Source organism: Pituophis catenifer, unplaced genomic scaffold, assembly GCF_029215685.1.
Source record: "Pituophis catenifer annectens isolate HBS135680 unplaced genomic scaffold, rPitCat1.0.hap2 SCAF_4, whole genome shotgun sequence".
NCBI classification, from domain to species: Eukaryota; Metazoa; Chordata; class Lepidosauria; order Squamata; family Colubridae; genus Pituophis; species Pituophis catenifer.
This window is the reverse complement of record NW_027256884.1, coordinates 65,898,626-65,925,912: the sequence shown is the minus strand read 5'-3', so window position 1 is coordinate 65,925,912 and position 27,287 is coordinate 65,898,626. Positions and strand designations below refer to the sequence as shown.

The 27,287-nt window shown below is 39.6% G+C and overlaps 1 protein-coding gene across 1 annotated transcript in view; it reads left to right on the top strand.

Moving 5' to 3' along the window:
- CFAP47 (cilia and flagella associated protein 47) overlaps positions 1–27,287 on the top strand; it is a 525,834-nt gene that overhangs the window by 61,102 nt on the left and 437,445 nt on the right. The window contains 3 exon segments of the mRNA XM_070944210.1: positions 6,770–6,864; positions 13,961–14,129; positions 25,937–26,037. Of these exon segments, the coding sequence (XP_070800311.1) occupies positions 6,770–6,864; positions 13,961–14,129; positions 25,937–26,037 (365 nt within the window).

Genomic DNA, 27,287 nt, shown 5'->3' with positions numbered 1-27,287 from the left:
TCACCTTGTAAACCTCTACTTATACTTAGGTCTTGTTGCCCTCGTTTGTCTGACTTCTTTTTATTCTTTGCATCCACCATCATTGTCTTTCCCATTGTCCACACTCTCTCCTTTCCCATTTCCTTTCTCTTTAATTTGAAATTCCCTCTTATCTGGTGACTGCCCTCTTAGTTCTCCTCCTTCCCTTATTTCTCTTTCCTCCAACTCAACCTCACTGCCAGAATTCTGTCTGCAGACTCTTCTACTTTGTCAACCATGTCCAGTCTAAACCTTTTTTCTCCCCAGGATACCATAATTCCTTCTGGTGTCAAGCACCGGAAATTTACATTTTTTTCTTGTTAGTTTAGATGTTAGCGTTTGGTAGGGTTGTCTTTTTTAAAAAACAATTTTTTTTTATTTTTCCAACAAAAAAACTGTTAAACATAAAATACATCTTTTGAGGGCAAAGGTTTGTTCCGGTCATAGGTAGGTACAGTTGCTTGCATTTCTTTAACAAATTTGATTCCAAATTTCATCCATTTACATCTTTAACATAAAAATCAAACCACAAATTTTTTATCACAAATTCTGACATCTTAATCTAAACATTTAGCATTCTATTATATCACCATAAATCTTAATTCCCAAATAAACACAGCTCATTTTTATATATCATCTTTAGTTTCCAAATAAACACAATTCTAATTTTTATATCATTTTACAAATCAAAATTTCATATATATTCCTTAATCTCAAGACCTGTTTCATCAAATCTCTATTTTAACCTCTATTGATATACATCTAATTTTTTTTAGGCTTATCACCAATTACACTTCTCATTTTACATAAAATCATTTCTAAATCAATTCACATTATTTAATTATCATTCATCGTCTTCTTTTACCCCAATTAATTTCCAACATTTTTATCTTTAAGCTATTTTCCATCCTATTCTCCTCCACGTCTCCATCCATTTATTTTGTCTGATTCCCAGTATACTTTTATTTTGGCTGGTTTCCAGCATATTCTCCTCCACTCCTAAATCTATTGTTTGGCTGATTCACAGCATTTTTATTTTAGCTGTTTTCCAGCATAATCTCCTCCATTCCTCCCGCTGATTACCAACATATTCTCCTCCACTCCTAAATCTATTGTTTGGCTGATTCACAGCATTTTTATTTTAGCTGTTTTCCAGCTTAATCTCCTCCATTCCTCTCGCTGATTACCAACATATTCTCCTCCACTCCTAAATCTATTGTTTGGCTGATTCACAGCATTTTTATTTTAGCTGTTTTCCAGCTTAATCTCCTCCATTCCTCTCACTGATTACCAGCATATTCTCCTCCACTCCTAACTCTATTTTGTGGCTGGTTCACAGCATTTTAATTTTAGCTGTTTTCCAGCATAATTTCCTCCATTCCTCCCGCTGATTACCAGCATATTCTCTTCCACTCATAAATCTATTGTTTGGCTGATTTACAGCATTTTTATTTTGGCTGTCTTCCAGCATAGTCTCCTCCATTCCTCCCGCTGATTTACAGCATATTCTGGCTGTTTCACGGCATATTGCATAGGCTACTTTTCAACATATTCTCCTCCCTGTCTCCCATCAGTTTAGAATAGAAACGTGTTACAACATATATATTCGCCACATATTCTCTCCTTGGCTATAAATTTTTCTTGAATTTACCCATATACACACAATACATATTCTTATTTTCCTATAAAAACATCATTTTTATCCACCTTAGGATCAGTTTTCCATATTTATTAATCCATAAGCACCTCCTGTTAATATTCCAAATTCATTTAAGCATTTAAACATTATATTTTCATTTAATCAGACTATTTTATTTTCTTATTTCACCACCAAGTTTTTTTTTATATAGATAGATAGATAGATAGATAGATAGATAGATAGATAGATAGATAGATATTTCCAAGGTTTTTGCGGGTGTTTGTATGTAGGTCTTTGGTTATTCAGGTTTTCTCCTGCGTAAAATTGGAAGTGTCTTGGCGACGTTTCGACAAAGTCTCATTCTTCATCTTCAGGCTGGTGTTTTCGGCTTCGTGCTTCTAGGAGTATATATATATATATATATATATATGTATGTATGTATGTATGTATGTATGTATATGTGTGTGTGTGTGTGTGTACAGTTAATATTTCGGGTTTCTTCCCGTGTAATTGTGAACATACCCCTAAAAGGGTAGAAGCGACGTTTCGACAGAATCTCATCTGCCATCATCAGGCTTATGTGAGGGGTCTTTTGCAGTAACTGCCGTTACTATTTCAAATCGGCAGTTACTGCAAAAGACCCCTCACATAAGCCTGATGATGGCAGATGAGATTCTGTCGAAACATCGCTTCTACCCTTTTAGGGATATGTTCACAATTACACGGGAAGAAACCCGAAATATTAACTGTACACACATATATACCCGTGAAAACTTACATACACACACACACACACACACACACACACATATTTATACATACATATACTTTTCTTTTTTCTTTCCCAACCATAAATTTTCCAATTCAAATTCAATATTGCCAAATTTAAAAGAGAAAGAAAAAAAGAAAAAGAAGAAAAACACCTTTTGTCAATATTCAAGCTTCATTTAAACATTTAAACATTACATTTCCCTTTTTAATCAAACTCTTTTATGTTCTTATCTCACAACCAAATTTATTCTATTTCTTCCTTTCCCTATCTGTCCAATTATTCCCTTTCAAATTCAGTGTTGTCAAATTTAAAGCTCTTTAAAAAAATAAAAAAATGGAAAAAAAAAACCTTTTTTAGTTCTTTTGTAGCATCTATTTCATATAAAATCCATTTTCTTCCCTTCTTTTCCTTGCTCCATTTTCTTTTGTTCCTTCGCCTGCTAGTTTCAATTTTAATAGTTCCATTTTATTTCTTCTTTCTTTCCACCAATAAAACCACCAATAGACATATTGGGAATCCCCAAAGTCAGACACTCTTGGTTATTTTCAAAGTAATCCAATTTAAGTAGTAGAACACATTGTTTCTCTTTCAGCCTAAAGCAATCTGCAATACACACTTTCACTTAGTCACAGCAATTCTCCATTTTGTCAATTATATGGTCATCCGCTTGTCTCTTTTCTTTTAGCTTTTAAAGTTATCAAGTTCCTATTTATCGTTTTTTTTTCTTTTTTCTTTCTCCAAAGGTAATCTATTCCAATTTTAAAAAGTTTCTCAATTTTCTAACTTTTTTCAGTAGACAATTATTCCAAATCGGACAGTAGTAGACTAAGCTCCTTAATGGGTCTTTTCCTCCTGCAAGTTATTTTACTAAATCTTCTTGCCCCACTGATCCGTAGCCGCTATTTAAGGCTGGGGGCTTAATTGTAAAAATCCATGTTCTAAGCGCTGCTCTTGCCTGGGTTGGTGTCACTCACCCGGCTTCCAAATGCTTCGCTCTTTTCTCCTTTCTTCCTCCTGCACAGTGCTTCTCCGGTTTGCTCCGGCTTTGAGGCAGCCACCATGGCTGTAGCACCCCCCATCGCTGGCTCAGAGGGTTTTCTCTGGCCTCCAAGAAACTTGCCCGTTCCTCTTGGCCGTCCAAGGTGTCCCTCTCTTTCCCTTGTCCCTACAGGACAGGTTCGGTCCGCAGACCTGTCAGTGGCAGTTCGACAGTTGGAGTTTTCGCGGGGCTCATTAGAGCCCTGCTATTTCCCCGACTAAATCGCTGCGGCGCCAAACCGGAAGAGTAGGTAGGGTTGTCTTAATTTTCTTATCCTTCTAGGGACTTTTTGAGCACCTCCAGCTATCTTCCTCTAAACTCTAATGGGTCATCTCTGGTCCTATGTAGGATCTCATCACAAATTGATTTTTTAAGGAATCTAATATACACTTCTTTGGGTAGATTATTCCTACATACATAATTAGTGTGGATCCTATAGGTCCTCACTCTTTTCTTCCCTCACATTCTGGAACTGTAGGTAGTGGGCTGCCTTTTCTGTTTCTAAGTGGATGACCGACATTTCAAGATCTTTGTTAGCTTGTATTAATCTTTCTTCCATCTCCTCCATTCTTTTTTCTTCCCATCCCATTCTCTCCTCCATCTACTGCAATTTTTGCTCATTTTTCATAATTTGTTGTTGGAAGCATTCAAATTGATCGTCCATTGATCTCATCTTTTCTTTCAGTTCTCCCGTGTCACTCCTTACTTCTCCTATCTTTCGTTTCAAATCCTTGTGATTTTTCAACATAACATCCTACATTGTTTGTTGTAGATCTACATCTGTTGTAGATCTTTGAATGAATTTGATCTTTCCCTTTGCATTATTTCTTCAATGGACCTTTGCCCTGCTGGACTCAGTTCCACTGTCGTAGTTTGGGCCCCCTGCCTCTTTCTTGCGCTAATTCTCGTCAGATTAGGAATGCTTGTCATCTTTGCCACCACTTTAAACCAACTTCCCCACTTCCTTATAGTCCTCTTATATTTCTCCAGGACACCCAAGCTGTCACTATTTCAACTATTCAATTTTCAGTGCTTAGATTTACAGCTTCCACTAGATATCATATATTTTTAGGTGTCTTTTAGTTTTGGCATCCTTATATCAATCTATCTTTCCAAAATATCAATCTAAAACATTTAACAATATCAACAATTAATTAGTGGCAAAATATATAATTAAATCCTTATAATGTTAATAATATCATTAATTAATGCAGTAGATAGTAAAAGATGGTAATCAAAATAATAAGAAGAAAAAGAAAAAATAGTAATCATAAAGATAGTTTCTTCTTAAGGGTGTCCCATGTCAACACCACAATATAATACAGTTAATTTTCTCTATTTCTATATGAACACTACTTCACAAGTTTCATCACACCCAATATTACACGCAGATTCTCCACGATTTATAAGTTGATTGGCAGCAAGCTCACAAAAGTAGTTCTTATATTCCTTTGAGTTGACTTTCTTCCTATAAATTATCTCCGGTTTTCCCTTTGCCCTTTCCCTTACTCCCTGTTATATTACTCAGCAATCAGTCTCTCTTCAAAATGTCCGTAACCTCCGATTAATCAGCACTTTCGTTCTCAAACTTTGAATTGTCTGTTTCCTTGATGTCAAATTGTCAATGGTAACAAGAGTCCCCCTTGGCTCTTTTCCCTTACTCCGCCAATGTTATCTCTCGCACTGAAATGGTCTTGTTTAAGCCCAAACTTGCCAATCGTCACTATATTTTGGAGGAAACTTCCTCCTTCCTAGGGCCTCCTTCTTCCTCTTCCCTCTTTAAAAATCCTCCAGGAAGATCTTTCATCCCGGATCACTCGCAAGAGGCTGCCGAGATCACTCTACCCCAGATCCGTCTCTCTGTTGTCCCGTTATTCCACCGCTATCGTCGTCCAGCTGTCTGCTGTCATTTCTTTGCAGCCACCATTATGGGCCAACTTCTTTCCTCGATCAGCTTCTCCAAGGCTTTCCTGCCATCCACTACCTCGACCGTCGCTGAGAGCTGCACCGCAGGGCATCCCTTTCTTCCAATACCCCTCCAAGGGATCTGGGACTCTGAAAAGTCCGCCAACCGATTGAAAATTGCTGTGGAAGCAACTCTCTATATTGGAGCTCCGTTTTACACAGCTTTCCTCCTTGACAGCTGACCCTGCCCCTGAGTGGTCAAGGACTTTTGATGAAGTTGCATTGGTATCCATTTTGTTGGAATGTGTTGTAATGATGCTCCATTTCCTTTTTCTGCTGTTCTAGGTTGCTGCAGTGTGTTTGGGCTCATTTAAATAAAGTCCTTATGCAGCTTCTCTTGTGGGAAGTTGGGTTGTTGCTTTCGTAGTGGAGCATCTGGTTAGTATGGGTGGTTTTTCTGTAGACTTGCATCTACAGAAATATATTTTATTTAAATATAGATAGTTATGTATTTATTTAGAGAATTCCATTTAGTAAGTTTATTAAAACTTTCTATGTTAAATGTGATGAAGATTAGTTGTAAGCCTGCACATATTCTTTTGATGTTCTTACATCCCATAATAAAATAATATCAACCTGAAAAGTATATGGGATGTTCCTATGTAAAAATGTGGCCACATTCTCCAGCACCTTCCTCCAAAAGCGAAAACTGGATAAAAATTGTCCAGAATGGTTTGGTTTAGTTGGAGAGTGGGGAGAGGAAGCTAAAATAGATGTAGCTTAGCTAATAGCTTCCAGAACCCTGTCCACTTTATCAGGCCCAACAAGAACAAACTCCTCACAGAGGCTCAGTCATTTCCACAGGATTTGCTTCAAAGCCAGAGTTCAATTTAGTGTGAATCTGATCAACTTCTTTCCTTAGATTTCTCGCATTTTCGTTACAATGACCTTGTTTATCAGACATGTCAAACACAAGGCCCGCAGGCCAAATCCAATCCACAGTGGACCCAGATGGATGCCCCCCCGGCACATGCAGAGGAGGTAGTGAGTGTGTGGGGGCCGATGGTGTCCGGCAGCAGCCTGCCCACCAACCCCCAATGGCCCTGGTAAACGGGAAGGGCGGGGAGCAGGCTCGCTGGAGGACGAGGTTGGATTGTGGGGGCTGAGCATCCAGGGGCCTCAGCATGGCGGTGATGGCAACCAGAGGGTTGCCTCACTGCAACCCCACAGTCTGTCTTTGTTTGCCCGCAGCCACAAATATTGAAGTCGGATCTCTAATCAGTTTCAGCTTTCTGTATTCACCATGAGCAGGACTTAAATCAATAGAATAGAAATATACTACTGTAAAATTGAAAGTACAAATAATTGGTAAAATTATTTTTATATTTTCTGATAGATATGCATAATACATCAGAGGCATCTCGAGTATATCGTGTGACTATAGAAGCCAATACTATTACGGAATGTTCTCTGAATTTCACACCAAAAGAAGTAAGTTTATGTTTTAGTGAATATTAATCTATTTATATTGTTTTAAAATGTTATTTCCCATCTTCCCTGCCTAAATCCTGTTGGGTTGCCTCATTATGGCAACGTGTGTGTGTACGAATGTGTGTGTATTCCTGGGAGGGGCGAGTGAAGAATGTTGAGAGGATATGCCAAGATTAAATTTTCCTAGTAGAGTCACCCACCATATAAAGATCCCAGCTGCTCAGCTAAAATAAACAGGCATCTATATTGGCCAGCAGCAGTATAGAAAGATACTGAAGTGACAGTTGCAAATTAATTATTGCATGGGAGAAAGCAAAAGTAAACCATGCCTATATTTTTTATCAAGAAAATCGTATGGATAGAAAATTTAAAATGATTGATGATACTACACAACTTCTGTAAAGAGATTGAAGATGGAATCAAACAAGGAAATACAAGGAAAGTCTTTTCAAAGATTTCTAAACTCAGGTTCCAATCTTGAATTGGGCATAATTCATAAAGAAATCCGTGGACAGATCATAACCAATTTAAAGGTTATCAAACAAAGATAGAAATCGTATATTAAAATGCTATATAGTAGAAATGTCAACAGTCAAAATTCCTTAGAAGATATTTCCTATTTACAAGAAACTCTGGTACTAGATGGTGAAGTTAGATCAGCATCCTGATTATTACCCAAATCAAAAGGCTACAGGAACTAATGGAATACCCATTGATATACAGCAAGCAACAGAAGAAGGTTGGTCAACGCTTGGTCAAAGTTCAAACCAAGCTATTGCTAGCAAATCTGGAGAATGACACAGTGGGCACAGATTGGAAGAGCTGAATCTACATTCCAATATCTAATAAACGAGTGTGCAAACTGTTGTACATATCGTTAATTTCACATGCCAGTAAAATAATGGTTAGGATTATCCAATGCAGATTAGAACCCTATGTGGAAAAAGAGATGCCAGATGTTAAAACAAGCTTTAGAAAAGGCCGAGGAATATGAGACCTAAGTGCTGCATAATTGAGAAAGCGAAAAAATATAAAAAAGAAGTCACTATGTCCATCATTGATTATCAAAAAATTTTTGACTGTCAAATTATGGAATGTGCTAAAAAAAGGGGGAATCTCAGAACATCTCATTGTACTCATGAGAAATTATATGCAGATCAGGAAGCCATATTATGGGCAGCCTGACTCCAGATTGGCAGAGGAGTGAGACAAGTCTGTATATCTTCTTTTATTTATTCAATTTATATGCTGAATATATATTAAGGGAAGTTGGATTAGAAGAAGATGAATGTGGTTTTGAAATTGGAAGAAATAATTTCCATTAGTAATTTTGGAGATTTTTCTTTAAATTACCCAGTATTATTTCACAGTGATTTCCAATGCTATTTCCTGTTATCAACTGTTATCAACAAATTCCCTTCAAATGTATTTTATCAGTTTCCATATGGTTTGCACTGCCAATGGGAGTTAATAGTTGATACTTATGAAAACTATTGGACTGGGAAAAATCGATCTACATAACATTTTTAGATATAATGAATAAACCTATATAAACCTCAGGCATGTATGCTTTCTTTTGCAACCAGAGGAGGGAAAAGGAAAGATTTTCACTTTAAAATAAATGGTACTTTGTACTGAATACAACTTTGGAATTATTTGTGATCTGGCAGAACATGATAATAGCTATTTTAGTAGAGTTTTATGGGTTTATATTCTGGCTTTTTCTAAAATTGAAAGTAAAAGATTTCTTCTTCACCCTAATTTATATCCAAGATATAAATTTGTAATTTGATAGCTGTGAGTCATGCTGACCTGGCATATCCAATAAATAAATTTTAAGAGCTCTGATAAGCTTATTAACATGGCATAACTGATGAGGACATCTGACATTATATATGGTTTCCTCATAGGTTTTTATAAATTCTGGAACAGTTCAATAATTTGTATTAGGAGTGTTATTTTTAATTTGTTTTCTAGGGAACCTGGAAATGTTAAAGTTTCAAGGCAAGGAGTGGTCATTGTAGCTCATTACATTTATTTATTTATAAAAACACTAGGATAATGATGTATACATATATACATGCATATATGTATTTTTTCAATAGGTGCAGGTTCTGCTTTTTGGGTCAACATGCCATTTTGTGCAATCAAATGTACCATCTGTGTCCAACTGGGCATTTTTCATGTCTGCATTTATTGTATCTTGCCATCTTTGCTTTTGCCTTCCATGCGGTCACTTGCCATCTATATTAAAGTGGAAGGCAATGCAGACAACAGTATGGAGTGCTGCTTGCAGAACATGGCCTTACCACTATTTTTAATATATATGTATATATAAGAACTCATTATTCCTAAGAACTCATTATTCAGGAGTTAACTATTGGATAACATCTCTTCATACATTAGTAGCTCATCTCTTTGCCCCACAGTAAACTTTTACCAAGTTTCATCAGTCAGAATAGTGGAATTAATTATGGTTTCTTAGAAAATAAATTGTATTCTTGCCTTTTTTTTTTTTGTTAGTATCAATTATAACAACAGCCTTTTAGAGCAATCACCTATTAATTTTGTCAGTCATTGTTCATTCTTAAGGAACATTGTCTTGTTCCTCCTCCCTTCTTTTTATCACTGATGTATATTCCTAAATGAGAACTTCTGAAAAGTTCTGATGAGAAAAATGAGATTTTTCTAGGATGATAGAAATATTTATTTTATTTTATTTTATTTTATTATTTTATTTTATTTTATTTTATTTTATTTTATTATTTTATTTTATTTTATTTTATTTTATTTTATTTTATTTTATTTTATTTTATTTTATTATTTTATTTTATTTTATTTTATTATTTTATTTTATTATTTTATTATTTTATTATTTTATTTTATTTTATTTTATTTTATTTTATTTTATTTTATTTTATTTTATTTTATTTTATTTTATTATTTTTAAATTTCTATACTGCCCTCCCTGAGGACTCAGGGCGGTGTACAGCCAAAATTAAAAAACATGCAGTACAAATATTAAAAAAACAATTAAAAGATATATAAATTTGGCCCAATTAAAACTCACTACCAATTAAAACATTTAAAAATTTCTTCTTAAGCCAGCCCGGCTTGCTTGAAAAAATGGGTTTTAAGGGCATGACGGAAGGCACTGAGGTCTTGGATTCTCCTTATCTTTGGGGGCAGCTGATTCCAGAGGGTAGGTGCCCCCACAGAGAAGGTCCTCCCCCTGGGGGTCACCAGCCTACACTGTTTGGCTGATCGCACCCCGAGGAGGCCCTCTTTGTGGGAGTGCATGGGTCGATGGGAGGTCGTTGGTAGCAGCAGGCGGTCTCGAAGATAGCTAGGCCCTATGCCATGGAGCGCTTTAAAGGTGATAACCAACACCTTGAAGCGCACCCAGAAGACCACCGGGAGCCAGTGCAGCTCGCGCAGGAGCGGTGTTACATAGGAGTGCCATGCTGCTCCCATCACTACCCGCGCTGCTGCGTTCTGGACCAGCTGGAGCCTCCGGGTGCTCCTCAAGGGGAGCCCCATGTAGAGAGCATTGCAGTAGTCAAGGCGAGAGGTGACGAGGGCATGAGTGACTGTGCACAGGGAATCCCGATCAAGAAAGGGCCGCAACTGGCAAATCAGGCGAACCTGACAAAAGGTCCCCCTGGTTACAGCCGTCAGATGTTCCTCCAAGGACAGCTGCATATCCATGAGGACTCCCAGATTGCGAGCCCTCTCTGTGGGGGCCAACGACTCGCCCCCAATAGTCAGTGATGGAGTCAACTGACTATATCGGGATGCCGGGAGCCACAGCCACTCAGTCTTGGAAGGGTTGAGCTTGAGCCTGTTCCTCCCCATCCAGATCCGCACAGCCTCCAGGCACTGGGACATCACTTCAAGGACATCGTTGGGGTGGCCTGGGGTGGAGATGTACAGCTGGGTGTCATCAGCGTACTGGTGATATCTCACCCCAAAGCCACGGATGATCTCGCCCAGCGGCTTCACATAAATGTTGAACAGAAGGGGCGAGAGGACCGATCCCTGCGGCACTCCACAAATGAGAGGCCTCGAGGTCGACCTCTGCCCCCCTGCCAACACAAACTGTGACCGGTCGGAGAGAAAGGAGGAGAACCACTGTAACACGGTGCCTCCCACCCCCAACTCTTCCAGCCGGTGCAGCATGATACCATGGTCGATGGTATCAAAAGCCGCTGAGAGATCTAACAGGACCAGAACAGAGGAGCAATCCCTATCCCGAGCCCTCCAGAGATCATCAACCAACGCGACCAATGCTGTTTCCGTGCTGTGCCCAGACCTGAAACCCGACTGGAACGGATCTAGATAAGATGTTTCCTCCAAGAATTGTGGAAACTGTCGCGCGACCACACTCTCAACAACCTTCGCCATGAAGCGAAGGTTGGAGACAGGACGGTAGTTGGCCAATATTGCCGGATCCAGGGATGGCTTCTTGAGGAGAGGCCTCACCATCGCCTCTTTCAAGGCGGTGGGGAAGTAACCCTCACTCAACAAAGCGTTGATAACACCCTGGAGCCAGCCTCGTGTAACCTCCTGGGAAGCCAGTACCAACCAGGAGGGACACGGGTCCAGTAAACATGTGGCCGCACTAAGTCTCTAATCTATCTGATTTTATTTTGCCAATAATAACAATTCTCAAGGTATTGATAAAAGCTGAAGTAGATTGACAACTTGAGGTGTGAGGTCACTTCACCTCCCTCCCTGCTGCCTCATTCTAATGATCCTCAGGAAGATGAATTTAGGCTGAAGCACCAACTTTCATCATGAGTAAAATAAGCAAACCTGAGAATCATTATTTATTACATTAATTGGTTAATTGCCAGATAATTAGAATAATGCAGTCCTTCACAGCTTCCTGACACTATTGCCCTCCTGGTTAGGCATGCAATCGGGATGATGGTATATAGTTAATTTCAGAAGGAAAGTGGTTAGTGGTGGGATGGTGATGACTAAGAACTCTCATGATTCTTGTGTGATGGTTAGATTGAGCAAGATCTGAAATGAAGAGCCTTGGATCTGCTCTCTATGAAATCTAGCATCTACAGAGAGAGAGGGAGGAAGGGAGAGATGGAGAGAGAGAGAAAAAAAGAAATATTACATTACCAGGAAGGGAGGGAGGGAGATTTTTTTAAAGAAGAAATATTACATTACCAGTGAGTGCAGTTATAGGGCGCTGTTTAGATTTTTCTATTTTTTACTGATAAAATATTTTTATGTGCAACACACCTACTATTTCTTCTTTTAAATTTAATTATACATGTCAAATGAGTCTGTTTTAATTTTTCTGGCAAATTATTAATGAGGATAAATAGAGTGTTTTCCCCATATAGTAGCTTTTGACATTTTGCTAAGCCAGATTTCTTTTTTCATTATCTCAGTGTTCTACATTTGCTCTGAATTGGTTTTACTCCAGTTTGTTTTTTGGAGGAAACAATTCTAAGAAAATTGACCTTGGAACCTCTAGTAAGAAAATGTTATATCTACTATATTAGGATGTATATCCATGTATATAAAGATAAATTGTCTGAAGCTATAGGTTTGGTACAAATAAATACAATACAGAACAAATAATTAGTACAACATAACACCACAATACCACTGATATTTAACCTATACTTCTTTAACTCTACTGGCCATGCTATTGCTATTTGTAACTTGCTTCTGAAAGCTGGGATAGTGTTGTGGCCCGCCAGTGGCCTGCGCGAATTGTTGCTGATCCTGACGATGAGGAGGCTGGTGTGGTGTTGCACCAGCAGCCTGTGCAGCCGGCGCTCAAGTCGGACAGTGAGGAGGCTGAAGAAGATGTGGTGCCAGAGGCAGAGATCCAGTCAGGGCCTTCAGAACCTCCAGAGGCTCCTTTAAGGAAGAGGATGAAGAGGAGGAGCCCCGTCTCAATGCACGGGCACGCAGAGCTGCCAAAAGACAGGAGTGGTTCCTCAGGAGGAGGTCTCCTCGAGAGTAAGGCTTGGGGCTAATTGGCCACTCCCTTAGCCTATTTAAGAAAGAATGCAGCTTGCAACAAGCTGCAGGAAACAACTTTAATTCACTAATCGCGTTGGGATTTCTATGCAACCTTGCTTCTGGGCTTTCTGCCAACTCCAGTAAGACTCTGACTATCTTATCTGTGGAATTCTGGCAGGCTGTTAAGAACACTTATTAACAGCCGGCATTTGCTAAAATTGTGTTATTTTAGTAAACTAAGTTTTGTTCAGAGTTTGTGTGTGCTGTGTTCTTTGGGATCCGTAGCTGGGGCAGAACAGTTAGGTGTATGACAATGAACAAATTGAAGCTGAATGCAGAAAGATTGTCCTTTTTTAATATAAGAGCATGTTTACGTTTTCAATATACTGAATCAGATGCTACTGTTAGAAAAGCAGAGGTTAGGAGTACAGTGTTTCAGCTTTATTTAATTTAATTGTCTTCTTTCCTCTACTGAGATTCAACCTTGAACTGTTATTTCAGATTCAAAAGAATCAAACTTTACAAAATCAACTTCTTAAAAAGAATAAAGCCCAAAGTTCTAGAAATGCAACAATGGTAAAGTGCATACATACTTTCTGAGGGCTGTCCTCAAATATTGTTTGAAAGCTAACTTTGAGTAGAATGTGGCAGTCCCAGTAGATCTAGTCCGGTTGCAATACCTGCTGATAAACTTCCAAGTCCTATTTAAAGTGCTATTAACTTTAACTTCCTTCATTGCGTGGAATGACAATTCATGGCGTGCATAATCTTTTACATTATTCATTTGCTTTTGAGATAATTTTCATAATTTTCCTCTTAAAATCTCCTATATAGGTCAGGTTGCAAGAAGTTCTTTGAATATTTGGAAGAATTCCAATTTAGTTTTCCTCCAAACAATAGTTTTTTCCTAATTTTTAGAACTATATTTACATTTACAATCTTTTTAATCTTAATTTCATTTCTTTATGGAATGACTTTTCTTTTTCAGTGTCTTGGGAATATGAATTGACTACTGCCAGAATACAAGGTGTGCTGGTTTCTGGTATTCAAACATTTATATTGCTGGAATTGAGAAAATTATAACTTGATATTCATCCTTTAGGTTGCAGCCTATGACTTTACTCTTCCAATAAAAATTAATGCTGATGAAGCTCAGTGTTCCACAAATGCTTCAAAAAAGTTAAGTCCTGCTAGTTCAGCAAAGCATATGGTTGTTCCTCGACCTCAGTCATTGACTATACCTACCCAAGAATGCAAAGTTCAAGCAACAGGTATGTAAACCTCAGAGGTAAATATAGATGTGTATATATTGAATATCCTTTAATAATTTTTCAGTGTGACAAATCAGGTGACAAGAACAGTTGTCTAATAAGGAATTTATTTATTTACACTTTTGAATTGCCCATCTTCTTTAGAGAGGGGCTGGGTGGTGTACAATAAAATATAAAAATAATATATAAGAATAAATAAATAAATAAATGAAAAATAGAATTTAAAAAGGGGCAAGGATGATTGAACCCTGTTAAAAATTAGTTTAAAAGGTGAAGAGAGGGCTGTCAGGGCACCTTCCATCTCCATAGCTGTGTGCTCCTTTTGGTTTCCCACATGAGGCCACAGAGCCTTGTTTTAACTCCGTTTCAGAAGGCCAGGAGAGTCGGGTGTACTTTACTTCCAGGGGAAGAATATTCTACAGGATAGAGGGCAATGGCAGAGAAGGTTCTTTTCAGAGACCTTAACAGTCAAAATTCTTTAACTGATGGGATCTGCAACATATCTTCTCTGCCTGACTGGGTGGGATGGGCAAATGTAATGGGATAAAGATGGTTCCATAGGTAGTCTAGCCCATACTATGTAGGGCTTTATAGATCACAACCAATATCTTGAATTGGATCCGGAATCAATGTAGTTCTCAGAGCAAAAGTGTTACATGCACCCTTTCGGGGGCATCTAGAATTGCTCCTGTGGCTGCATTCTGCACCAGCTGAAGCTTCTCAATACTTTTCAAGGGCAGCCCCATATGGAGCTCATTGCAATAGTTCAGACAGGAGATAACCAGGGCATGAGTGAAAATTTCTGTATTATCTAGATACTTTCTGTCTATATTCAGACTTGAGATATTCTTGATTACCAGATGAATGATCTGAACTGAGAGATAAAAACAAGAGATGTGTGACCCAGTTGATATTTATGGATCTTTTAAGTGGTCATTGACTATGTTATACATTTCAAAGAACATAACATAGTCAATACTCTCAAGGAGCTTAGAGAAGGAGATACCTACTTATAGTGGTTCCACCTTTATCACTCTAACAGGAGTATTACTGAGATATCTACACAGATCTTTTTATTTTCTATATCATATGCTGCTACATTTCACAAGAACCTATGATTGTCTACAGTACAATAAAATGACATAAATCAATAAAACAAATAACATAAATAGTAGTCATGGAGATCACATCTTCCATAATACAATAAAACTGATAATGATATAGACATGCTGTGACCAATTATCGACCCCCCCAAAAAACACCTTTTTTTCCCAGCCTTCCTGAAGTGCACAAATGAAGGTGAGGGGATGGTCTAGAGCAGTGATGGCGAACCTTTTAGACACTGAATGCCCAAACTGCGTGCGTGCACATGCCGAAACTGAATGGTGCAGCGCATACAAACGTGCATATGCGTAGATGCGTGAACATGTGCATACATGGACATGTGCAAACCTGACCATGCATGGACATGCACAAATATGCAAGAACGTGGGCATGTAGTTTTGTGTTCCCTTTAGTTGTTTGAGCAGTGTATAAACTACTGTGTGTAAAGAACCAAGTATTTAATAAGGCTATTTCATTCATTCAGATCTTGGATGTCTTCTGCTTGTGTTCCCTTTATTTTTTTGAGCAGTATATTTAATGCATAAAATAAAATACATGAGTATAGATTGTATTACAAAGGAAACCAATTATGCTCAAACACAGTTTTATTAAAAATGCATAAGGGTAGAACATATATATAGTAATATTGTTCTGTCCTCACTACACGTTAGTCTGTGTGCAGCTCAACATGCAGCTAAACCCACCTATCCTCCAATAAAACAGACCATGTGTGTACATCTGGATGCTTTATTGAAAGAACAGGATATGGTGAAACGGGAGGGAGGGGGGGAAATAGGAATACTGTCAAGTTTCCGAAAGATGCCCTAATTAATTCATGAGCCATGATCCAAACTTCAAAGGAAATATATTCATTTATTAGGAGCAACATTCCGGCAATACTCGGATGCAGTTAGGACTGATCCTACGTAGATTTACGTTCCCCTATGACCCTGTCTCTCCCCTCCTCTCTGGCCATGTCATAAATCACATTCTCCAATTAACCACTTTGGCTGGCTGTGAAACCTAACACCCTCCTTCTGATTGCGATCAGAAAGAATGTATGGAATTCACTTCAGTTTTCCCTCCCTCCTACTCATGGCAACTTGAAAGTTTTGCAAGTTATTATTATTATTCATTATTATTTATTCAATTTATATACCGCCCTTCTCCTTTTGGACTCAGAGCGGTGCACAGCCAAGGATAAAAAACATACCAATACAAAATTTAAAATCAATTAAAAGAATTATACAGCTTTGCTCCACAATTTAAAACAATCCAATTAAAACCCAATTTACACTTAAAAAGCTAAAAAGCTAAAAAGAGCTAAAAAAAAAGGGGGGGGGGGTTTCACGCCAGCCCTGCTTGATGGAACAGAAAAGTTTTTAGGGCACAGCGAAAGGCCCGGAGATCTGGTATCCTTCGTATCTCCGGGGGCAAATCATTCCAGAGGGCGGGTGCTGCCACAGAGAAGACCCTCCCCCTGGGGGTCACCAGCTGACATTGCCTGGCTGACGGCACCCTGAGGAGTCCCTCTCTGTGGGAGCGTACTGGTCGGTGGGAGGCTATCGGCGGCAGAAGGCGGTCTCGCAAATACCCAAGTCCGATGCCATGGAGCGCTTTAAAGGTGGTGACCAACACCTTGAAGTGCACCCGGAAGACCACTGGAAGCCAATGCAGCTCATGCAGGAGAGGCATCACATGGGAGCACCCTCTTGCTCCCATAATCCCCCACGCGGCCGCATTCTGCACCAGTTGGAGCCTCCGGGTGCTCCTCAAGTGGAGCCCCATGTAGAGAGCACTGCAGTAGTCCAGGCGGGAAGTGACGAGCGCCAGAGTGACTGTGCGTAAGGAGTCCCGATCCAGAAAGGGCTACAACTGGCGAATCAGTCGGACCTGATAAAAAGCCCCCCTGGCCACGGCCGTCATATGCGCTTCCAAAGACAGCCATATATCCAGGAGGACGCCCAAGTTGCGAGCCCTCTCCGTGGGGGCCAATGATTCGCCCCCAATAGCCAGCGTTGGCACAAGCTGGCTATATCGGGATGCCGGAAACAACAGCCCCTCGGTCTTGGAAGGGTTGAGTCGAAGCCTGTTATTCCCCATCCAGATCCGCACGGCCTCCAGGCACCGGGACATCACTTCAAGGGCATCGTTGGGATGGCCTGGGGTGGAGATGTACAGCTGCGTATCATCAGCGTACTGATGGAACTCCACCCCAAAGCCACGGATGATCTCGCCCAGCGGCTTCACATAAATGTTGAACAGAAGGGGCGAGAGGACCGACCCTTGCGGCACCCCACAAACGAGGCACCTCGGTGTCGACCTCTGCCCCCTGCCAACACCAACTGCGACCGGTCAGAGAGATAGGAGGAGAACCACCGCAGAACGGTGCCCCCCACTCCCAACCCCTCCAACCGGCTCAGCAGGATACCATGGTCGATGGTATCAAAAGCTGCTGAGAGATCTAACAGGACCAGGATAGAGGAGCAATCCCTATCCCGAGCCCTCCAGAGATCATCCACCAACAAGACCAATGCCGTTTCCGTGCTGTACCCAGGCCGGAAGCCGGACTGGAGCGGATCCAGATAGACAGCTTCATCCAGGTACCCAGGAAGCTGTCGCGCCACCACACTCTCAACAACCTTCGCCAGGAAGGGAAGGTTGGAGATCGGACGATAGTTAGCCAAAACAGCCAGGTCCAGAGCAGGCTTCTTGAGGAAGGGCCTCACCACCGCCTCTTTCAAGGCGGACGGCAAGACACCCTCCCTCAACGAAGTATTGATAATCCCCTGGAGCCAGCCTTGCGTAACCTCCTGGGAGCCAGCACCAACCAGGAGGGACACGGGTCCAGTAAACATGTGGTCGCGTTCAGCCGCCCCAGTATCCTGTCCACGTCCTCGGGAGCAACAGGATCGAACTCATCCCAAATGACATTCTCATCCCAAGTTGACATTCGGCTCCCCTCACTTCCCGAGGGCGACCTGCACAAAGCAAAACAATTTGAGTACAGATGCAGAGTTTAGGGATGTGACCCCCCCACCAGGCTTGTTTGGATTTTCTGCATGAAATTTGGTTATAAGGCGATTAGCCTGGATGTTTCGACTCTTTACCCAAGATGCCTCTGATAAGAGGTAACCCTTCCACTTGATTAAATATTGGAGTTGCCTCCTGTGCCACCTCGAATCAAGGATTTGCTGCACCTCATAATGGGTCTGGCCCCCTATGACCACGGAATCTGGGGGCTCACGGGGTAGTGGCTTCAGGGTCGATCCGACCATGGGTTTTAAGAGGCTACTATGGAATACCGGGTGTATCTTCCCTAGCAATCGGGGCAACTTCAATTGCACTGTGACTGGGTTGATTATCTTTACTATGGGGAATGGTCCTATAAATTTTGGTCCCAATTTCTTGCTAGGAAGTTTTAACCTCAAATATTTTGTGGAGAGGTAAACTTTCTCCCCCAATTGAAATGGCCTTTGGGGAGCTTGGTGTTTGTCTGCCTGTTTCTTATAGGTTTGTGCTGCTTTAGCTAGCGCTTTCTTGACATTCTCCCAGGTTGCTTTCAGTGTCGCCATCCAATCGGTCAAGCTGACTGAGGAGGGAGGCTCCCTTGGGTACTCAGGCATTGGGACAAAGTCCATGCTGCTCACTACCTTAAACGGGGTTAGCCCCGTGCTACTGTGAACAGCATTATTATATACAACCTCAGCGAAAGACAGGAGGTATGCCCAATTGGACTGCTGATAGTTCACGTAGCACCTCAGGTACTGCTCTACCATGGCATTCAGTCTCTCCGCCCCCCCCCCCATTGGTGCTCGGGTGAAACGCTGAGCTGAGGCCTTGGGATGACCCTATGGACTGTAGGAATTCTCTCCAGAATTTTGTTGTGAACTGGACACCTCGATCGGAGATGATTCTTCTGGGTACTCCATGCAGGCGATAGATGTATTTCAGGAACAGTTTGGACAACTGGCGGGCTGAGGGTAGCCCGCTGCAGAGTATGAAATGTGCCTGTTTGGAGAATAAGTCTATTACAGTCCAGATCACTGTGTTTCCACCATTCCTCGGCAGTTCTACTATAAAGTCCATTGCAATCTCCTCCCATGGCCTTGTGGGTTCAACTACTGGCTGCAGCAGCCCGGGAGGTCTTCCTGGTCATTTTTTCATCGTGGCACAGATGGTACAACTTTTCACATAACTGTCTATGTCTTTTCTCATGTGGGGCCACCAAAACTGTCTTCGTACTAAGTGCAGAGTCTTTAGGAAGCCAAAATGTCCCACTGGTGTAACATCGTGGCTTCTCTTGAGGATCAGGGTGCGTAGAGTCTCTGAAACATAGAGTTTTGTTCCCTTCCATGCTAGGTCATCCCTTTTTGTTAAGAGATGTTGGTTGTCTCGGAACCAGGGGTCCGCCGATGTTTCCATTTTGAGTCTTGTCGTTAAGTCACTTGCAGGTTGGCCTTGCCGGTCGTGACGTTGCTGTCTGGTGATTACTTGACCTATAAGGTAGGCAGTATTGAGTTACTGCTGAACAAATCAATTAATAAATACAAGTAATCTAAATCTCATCAGTGAGGCTCTGTGTGTGGGATGTGGCTTTGTCCTTGGTTGAATATGTGCCACAGATTAAGATGGATTTTTCTGGGCTTCCGGTGATGTCATTTTGCAGCGGGTCGGGATCGGAGAAGACTCCTGGCTCGAGTTGCTTTTTCCCAGCCGGCGAACAGCTTTTGGTGCTGGCACCGACTGCGAGGGGGTCAGTGAAGGTGTGATGAGCTGAGATACGTGAGGAGGTGGCGATCCCGTGTGTCATTAGCAGATACTTCAACCCTAGCGACTGGGAAGAAGGGCCCATTAATGGCTGCCCCCGGACTATGACTAAGCCGTTTTGGAAGGGAAGTCTACGTTGCAACGAGCGGCAGGAGGGATTAGAAACAGCAGAGTGCTTGGGACAATTGTCGTCGCAATTAAAGAAAGAGGAAGAACTGGAATTTCTTTTTTTGTGTGTGTGTTAGATATGCCAGCGAGTGTGGTTTTAACCACATGTAGAGTGGCTGCAGTGAGAGAGGCAAACTTTCTTTCTGGTGCTGATTAGAGAGATTAAACAGACTGAAAGCTGGTAATTTAAAAGAAATCAGAGCACTGAAGTTCTTCTTTGTAGTTCTTTTTGTATTTGTAATTAGTCCACCAGTGTTGAGAAGATGAATACAGACTGAACACTCGATCTCTGTCCTCCCCTCTCTGTCTGATGGTGAACCCCTGTGGAGGAGAGAACTGAGTATTGTAATTTACACTTTTAGGAAATTTATTATTGACGGCTTGTTTAAATCCTAAGGGTGACTTGGACTTGGTGCTGGAGGAGTGAACTCTTAAATTCCAGTATTACATAGATTTAATAGCAACCATGTCAACTACAGCGACAACTACGACTAAAACAGGGAAAAAGGTTGTTATGCTTCCAGTTTTGTCATCTTCAATTTCATCAACCTCGGCAATGGTAAAAAATACGGATGATCAGACCTTTGCGGGAAAGGCTTCCACCTTGCAAAGTCTTCAGGGGATGCTCCAAGCTATGCAGGAGGTTATGATAAAGAACCAGAGTCTATCTCCAAAAAACTTGAAAAACTTGAGGATCTTACTTCAGATATGAAAGATGAAATGGGAACGGTAAGGGGGGATATTAAGGAGTTTAATGAGAAGTTAGAAGAAATACGAGGTGACATGGTGAAGCAGGAGGGAAGACTACAGGAGGTGGAAACCAGGTTAGGTAGATGTGAAGGCTGACTGGATGGCTATGACCGTGAACAGATTTCAGTAAATAGAGCTGTAGAAGAGGAGATAATTTTTTTGGAACTTGAAAGATCTTCCTTTATTTTAAGATTGCAAGATGTAATAGAGGAAAAAGGAGAAGATTTAAAAGAGATTATAGGTGACATTATCTCTGAAATACTGGAAAAAGATAAAATAGCGGTCCTTAGTGATATTGATGAGGTATTTCTGGTTTTTACTAATTATGCAAAGAGATATAATCACCCACGAGAAGTACATATTAGGTTTAACAAGAAGTCGGTGCGGGAGGAGATCTACAAGAAATCTCGGGACCGAGCTGTAGTATTTAGGGGAAAACAGATTTCAGTGCTGAGGCAAGTTCCAAGACGGGTTAGGGAAATCAGGAGGAATTTCCAGCCTTTAATGCTACAGCTGAGGAAGAATGGGATTATGTATAGGTGGTTATTGCTGGAAGGTCTCATGTTTATGTGGAACGATAGGAAAGTGAAAGTAGAAAACCGCCGGGATGCTCAGGATTTTTATGAACACAATTTTAAATCTATACAACTAGAGCTGGAACTAGAAAGGGAGGAGGAGAGTAGAAGTTCAGAGAAATTGCAGGAAGAAAATAGTGTGGGAAACCAAGAAGAAAGGAAGAAGGAGGGGAAATTAGAGGAAAAAGGAGGGAGAGGCAGAGAGATGGTGTTACGAGAAACCCAGCAAACCAAAGTATTAGGAAAATAGGACTAATAGGAGGAGGGGAAGAAAGGTGGTGATGGGAGAAGAGGTGCAACTCATTTCTTTGAACGTTAATGGTTTAAATACTCTCTCTAAAAGAAGGAAAATACTAAATAATTTAGCGAAACTTAATTATGATATTACTTGCCTTCAAGAAACTCATATTAAAAAAATTCATGAGAAATTTCTGTTGTGTTCAGGACTTGGGAAGATGTATCATTCGTCGGCAGATAAGAGGAAATGGAGGGTGGTGGTATATGTGAAGGATCCCTTAAATTCTAAAGAAATTTTTAAAGATGAAGAGGGAAGATTATTGTTAATAGAACTAGAAATAAGACAACTGAAATGTCTATTGGTTACCATTTATGCTCCGAATGGAAATCAGAAGTCTTTTTATGAACGTATATATAAAAAACTGATTGAATTAAAATATGACCATGTTTGCCTGATTGGGGACTTTAATGTTATATTGGACAGTAATTTGGACTATTCACTGGGTACTAAACTGCTGGGGGGAGAGAAAAAAATATACAGGAGCGGGTTGCCAAACAAAGGAATCATGATGAGAGAAGAATTAGGCCTTCGGGACATATGGAGAGAGCGACAGCCAGAGACGAGACAATATACATTTTACTCTTCCAGGCATAAGTCATGGTCGCGGATCGACATGGCTTGGATGAAACTACAATTAGGGGAATATGTTTCCAAGATAGAGATTGGGGTTAATGATTGGGCTGATCACAGCCCCTTGCTTATAATATGGAGGGGCCAACAGAAAAGGAAAAGATGGAAGATGGATGTGAGGGTGTTGAAGGATGAGGAAGTTGTGACCTGGATTAAGAGAGAAACAGAATATTTCTTTAAAGAGAATAAGAAAGAGGATACGAGCCTGCAAAATAATTGGGATACTTATAAGGCGTTAATTAGGGGATTGGTAATAAAATATACAATAAGGAAGTGAAGACTGGAAAGGAAGGAACAATCAAATTTAATGGATGGTTTAGGACAGGTGGAAAAGGGATTACAAAACAAACCGATGGATCAGGCATTAAAAAATTCCTGGATCAGGAAAAAAATTCAATTCACCATAAAATAAATTTAATGGACCAAGAAGTAGCTGAAAAAAGCAGGTGGGCCAAACAAGGTTATTTTGAAAATGCTAACAAGCCGGGAAGATGGCTAACCTATAGAATTAAAAAGTTAAGAGAAAGAAGTAAAGTAGGTGGTTTGAAGGATGTGAATGGAAGATGAGTAACTGACGGGGAAGGTATGAAGGGAATCGTACAGAAGTTCTTTACGGATTTATACAAGAGAGGGGAAGGGTCAGAACAAGAGATGGAGAAATATATAGAGGGTCTGGATCTTCCAAAAGTGCCGGAAGAGGTAAGACAAATACTTAACGGGGAAATTTCAGAGAAGGAGGTGGAAGAGGCAATTGGGAGGCAGAAATTAGGGAAAACTCCGGGGACAGATGGGATTCCTATGGAATTCTATAAGGAAACTCTTGATATAGTAGGACAATATATGACCGAAGTCTTTAATGGAATCATCGTGGAGGTTGATTCTCAAGGCAGAAACAGATTCATCGCTGATCCACAATTACAGGCCTATATCTCTTTTGAATACCGATTATAAGATCTTCACTTCAATTTTAGCAGGGAGAATGAAAATATTTTTAAACCACTACATACATAGAGATCAGAATGGATTCTTGCCACATAGACAAATAAGGGATAATGTGAGGACGATAATAGATGCAATGGAGTACTATGAGACATTTTCGGATAAGGAAGTAGCATTTATTTTTGTAGATGCTCAGAAGGCCTTCAATAGGGTTAGGTGGAAATTTATGTTTGCCTTGTTAGATAAGATGGAATTTGGAGACAATTATATACGGGCGATAAGATTGATTTACTCAACTCAAATAGCTAAAGCTTTAATTAATGGGGAAGAAATGGGTAGGATTGAAATTGGAAAAGGCACAAGACAAGGATGCCCACTGTCCCCACTTCTATTTATATTTACACTAGAACCTCTTCTACGGGAAATTAGGAAGAATCAGGGAATAAAGGGGCTGAAGGTGAGATCTGAAGAATATAAAACTCAGACATTTGTGGATGATTTGGTTTTTATTGTAGAGGATCCATTAGAATCAGGTAAAAACTTGCTTCAGGAGATAGAGAAGTATGGCAGAGTTGCAGGTCTCCGAATCAACAAAGACAATACAAAGATTATAATAAAGAATATGACACGAAACCATTGGAGTGAATTGGAGAGAGAATTGGGCCTTCAAGTGACTAAAAGAATAAAATACTTGGGTATTTGGATGTCTTCTAAAAATACGTCTATTATGGCAGATAATTACACAAAGTTGTTAGCCCAAACAAAGACAGACCTAGAAAAGTGGGAGCACCTGCAACTCTCCTTACTTGGTAGGATAGCTACGATTAAAACCCACGTACTTCCGAAATGGAATTATTTATTTCAGACTGCCCCCGCGAGACTGGATAGTGGTTTTTTTAAACTGCTAGACAGTTATGTGAGGAAATTTGTGTGGCAGAAGAAGAAACCCCAGATAAAACTTAAAATGCTCCAAAAGGCTCCATATAGAGGGGGATTTGGTCTACCGAAATGGGAGTTTTACTACCAAGCAGCTAATTTAACTTGGATTAGAGACTGGATGCTTTTAAATAGGAAGAGGACTCTTACATTGGAGGGTTATGATTTGTGTCAAGTTTGGCACCACTTTCTATGGAGTGAGAGGGGCAAGAAATGTGAATACTTTAAGAGACACTACTTTTGGAGAATATTATTAGAATCTTGGGAAGGGGTAGGAACAGGTATTATTCAATGATTCTGATTTGGTTTGCCCCACTAGAGGCAGTAACACATGCGACACTATATAAGGCAGAGGCAGACCGGTTAACGAAATTACTTAGGAACCAAAAAGATTCTGATTATTACAAATGTTGGAATTCATGGTATAATTGGGTGAAAGAAAAGAGAGGGAAATGAAATGGATTGTATTAGTGGTATAGGCGCATATTTGTGTACGTTAGTTGCAATAACCTTGTATGTATATATGTAAAGTATTGTATTTTTAAAAAATGAAAATAAACTTTGTTAAAAAAAAAAGATGGATTCTTCTTTGTGCTTCTGCTTCCTCCAAATGTTAAAGGAAAATGGAGTCTGGCTTCCCAAAGTGCACTTGTTTTGAGAGTGCTGGCTGATGGGTAAAGGGGTTGAGTTAGCTTCAAAACAATATAATTGATATTTGTCCCTCCAGACACTAGATGGGGCTAGAGAGCAACAACAGTATATAAAGATTATATATATGACAAATATATATGCTTATTAACCCATAAATCAATAACAAGAGAATACCCTTTGTTGGAACATATTAATTTTAGATATTGAGACTTACAAGTTAACAAATAATTTTGGAGTCTAGATGTCATAAATTACTTTCTTGCTTACATACATTATTGAATGAAAAATTAAATTTCAGTTATAAGTTGGTGAAAATTAAGTTTTAATGTTTTCCATCCATTCCCCTAAAATCTCTTCATAGACCTCACATCAAGAACGCCCACTTTAAATTATTGCATAAGTAGTTTCCATGTTAATTTTGCTGTGCTCAGCTTTAGCTCCAGGCCCAAAATCATGGTAATGAAAATCTGTAATTATGCAATCAAATAGTGGCAGTGCTATCTCTAGTCTTTTAATTAGCCAGAATAATGATTCTGGATGTCACACCAGGGAAACAACAACAACTGTTGTTTTTGTTATTATTTGTCTAGGAGACAATTTAATCTTTAATCTGGAGATTTTTCTATCTTGGGTCCTAACTTAATTGTGTGCCTATTTATTGATTTAGTTTGCTAAGTAAATTTCTTGAGACCAGGTTTGGATAGATCTTCAATTTCATCTCCCCATCATGGTACCCCAACTTTTTTTTAATATAATAAACTAGGGAAAGATATATCCAGTTTTCTTCGTACACTCGGTGTATTTATTACCATTTCAAATAAACCAAATCTTTGAAATCTGACTTCTTCATGTGAGTCTTGTTTGATTTGAAGATTTTCCAATTCTAGTCAGAATTACTGATTTCATCCAGATTTAATCCATGTGTAATTTAATAAGTCTGTCCTCTTGAAGCTAAAATAGTTGTGTATGTTTCTTTTTTTCTACAGTGTTACAGCCACCACTGCATATTTATCCTTCAGAGCTCACCTTTCAACATAGTGTAAAATGTATCAACATGGGTGTTATAAGTGACAGCAGTAATATAAAGGTACATATTATACGGAAGTGTGGAGGCTTCTAATTGTGCCACACTGTTGTTCTATTGTTCTGTTTATGTAGTGTTTTTCAAGCAAGAAGTAGTGACTCAAATGCTGGTAATATATTTTTCCTCACATTATTTCTGCATATTTTCTTTTAGATTCTATTTCTGCTTTTGTTTCCTGTATGATGGCAGAATAAAAACATACCACACACAAACATACACAGATGCATATATACACTGACAATTATAGTACTTCCTTACATCTAAAATAAATCAAATATATGTTACCAAATATAGACTACAGGATTAACAACAAAAAAATCTACTTGCAGATTTAAAATTTAAACTGAAATACCTCACTGAAACATAAAGCTACATAAATTACTAATCAAATTTATAAGACTTAGGCCATGCATTGATGTTCAGTCCTCTACTATAGGAGAACAATACCCTCTTCTCTCTCTTTTTCCTATTAAACACAGTTTAGGATTATTCGAAATAATGCTGAATAGTGGTCATTTTTCCCCCCCAAAAATGTGTATTTATTGCATTTACATCTGGTTTTTTTCCTTTGAATAATTTTTTATTTTATTAAGAAAATTAAGGTAAAATACAAACTCCGTGGGGGGGGGGGGGAGGGAGAGGGAAAAAGAAATGTTATAAAAACAAACAAGGATAGACAAAATATTAGATAAGAAAGAAAAAATGTGCACTAAAAAAGACAATGGTAAAAAAAAGGCAAAGTAATTAACAGGTGAACAGACAGTAAAATTAAACTTCAGAGTCATCTGTTAACAATCTATTATATTTAACTTGTAGAAAGTTTACAACAGCTTATCTACCATAAATCACTGCAGTCATTATTTCTGATCCGTCTGAGATCAAATATCTTTGTTTGATTCTTAATAATAAAACTTTTCCTTAAGATTTTGGTTGAGAATTTTCCCAAAAATTGTGTCTTTCCCCCCTAAATCATAAACCTCTGTTGTCAATTCATTTTCTCTAAAAAGTCCAGTTGAAATTGTTTTCCAGTTAGATCTAGTAAGTCCATTCCCCAAACACCATCAATCTTCTTGAGAAAGTGCAGTTCACTCATCGATTCTGTTAACTCCAAATCTATAGAAGCCAATATCTCCTTCAGCCTTCTCCAACAAACCTGCAGTTTCCAAACCAAATTACTTGTCCTTCCAATCTATCCAGTTGTGAGCTTGGCTTTGTTACAATTCCTTGTGTCTGGATATCCTCTTTAGGTAGAT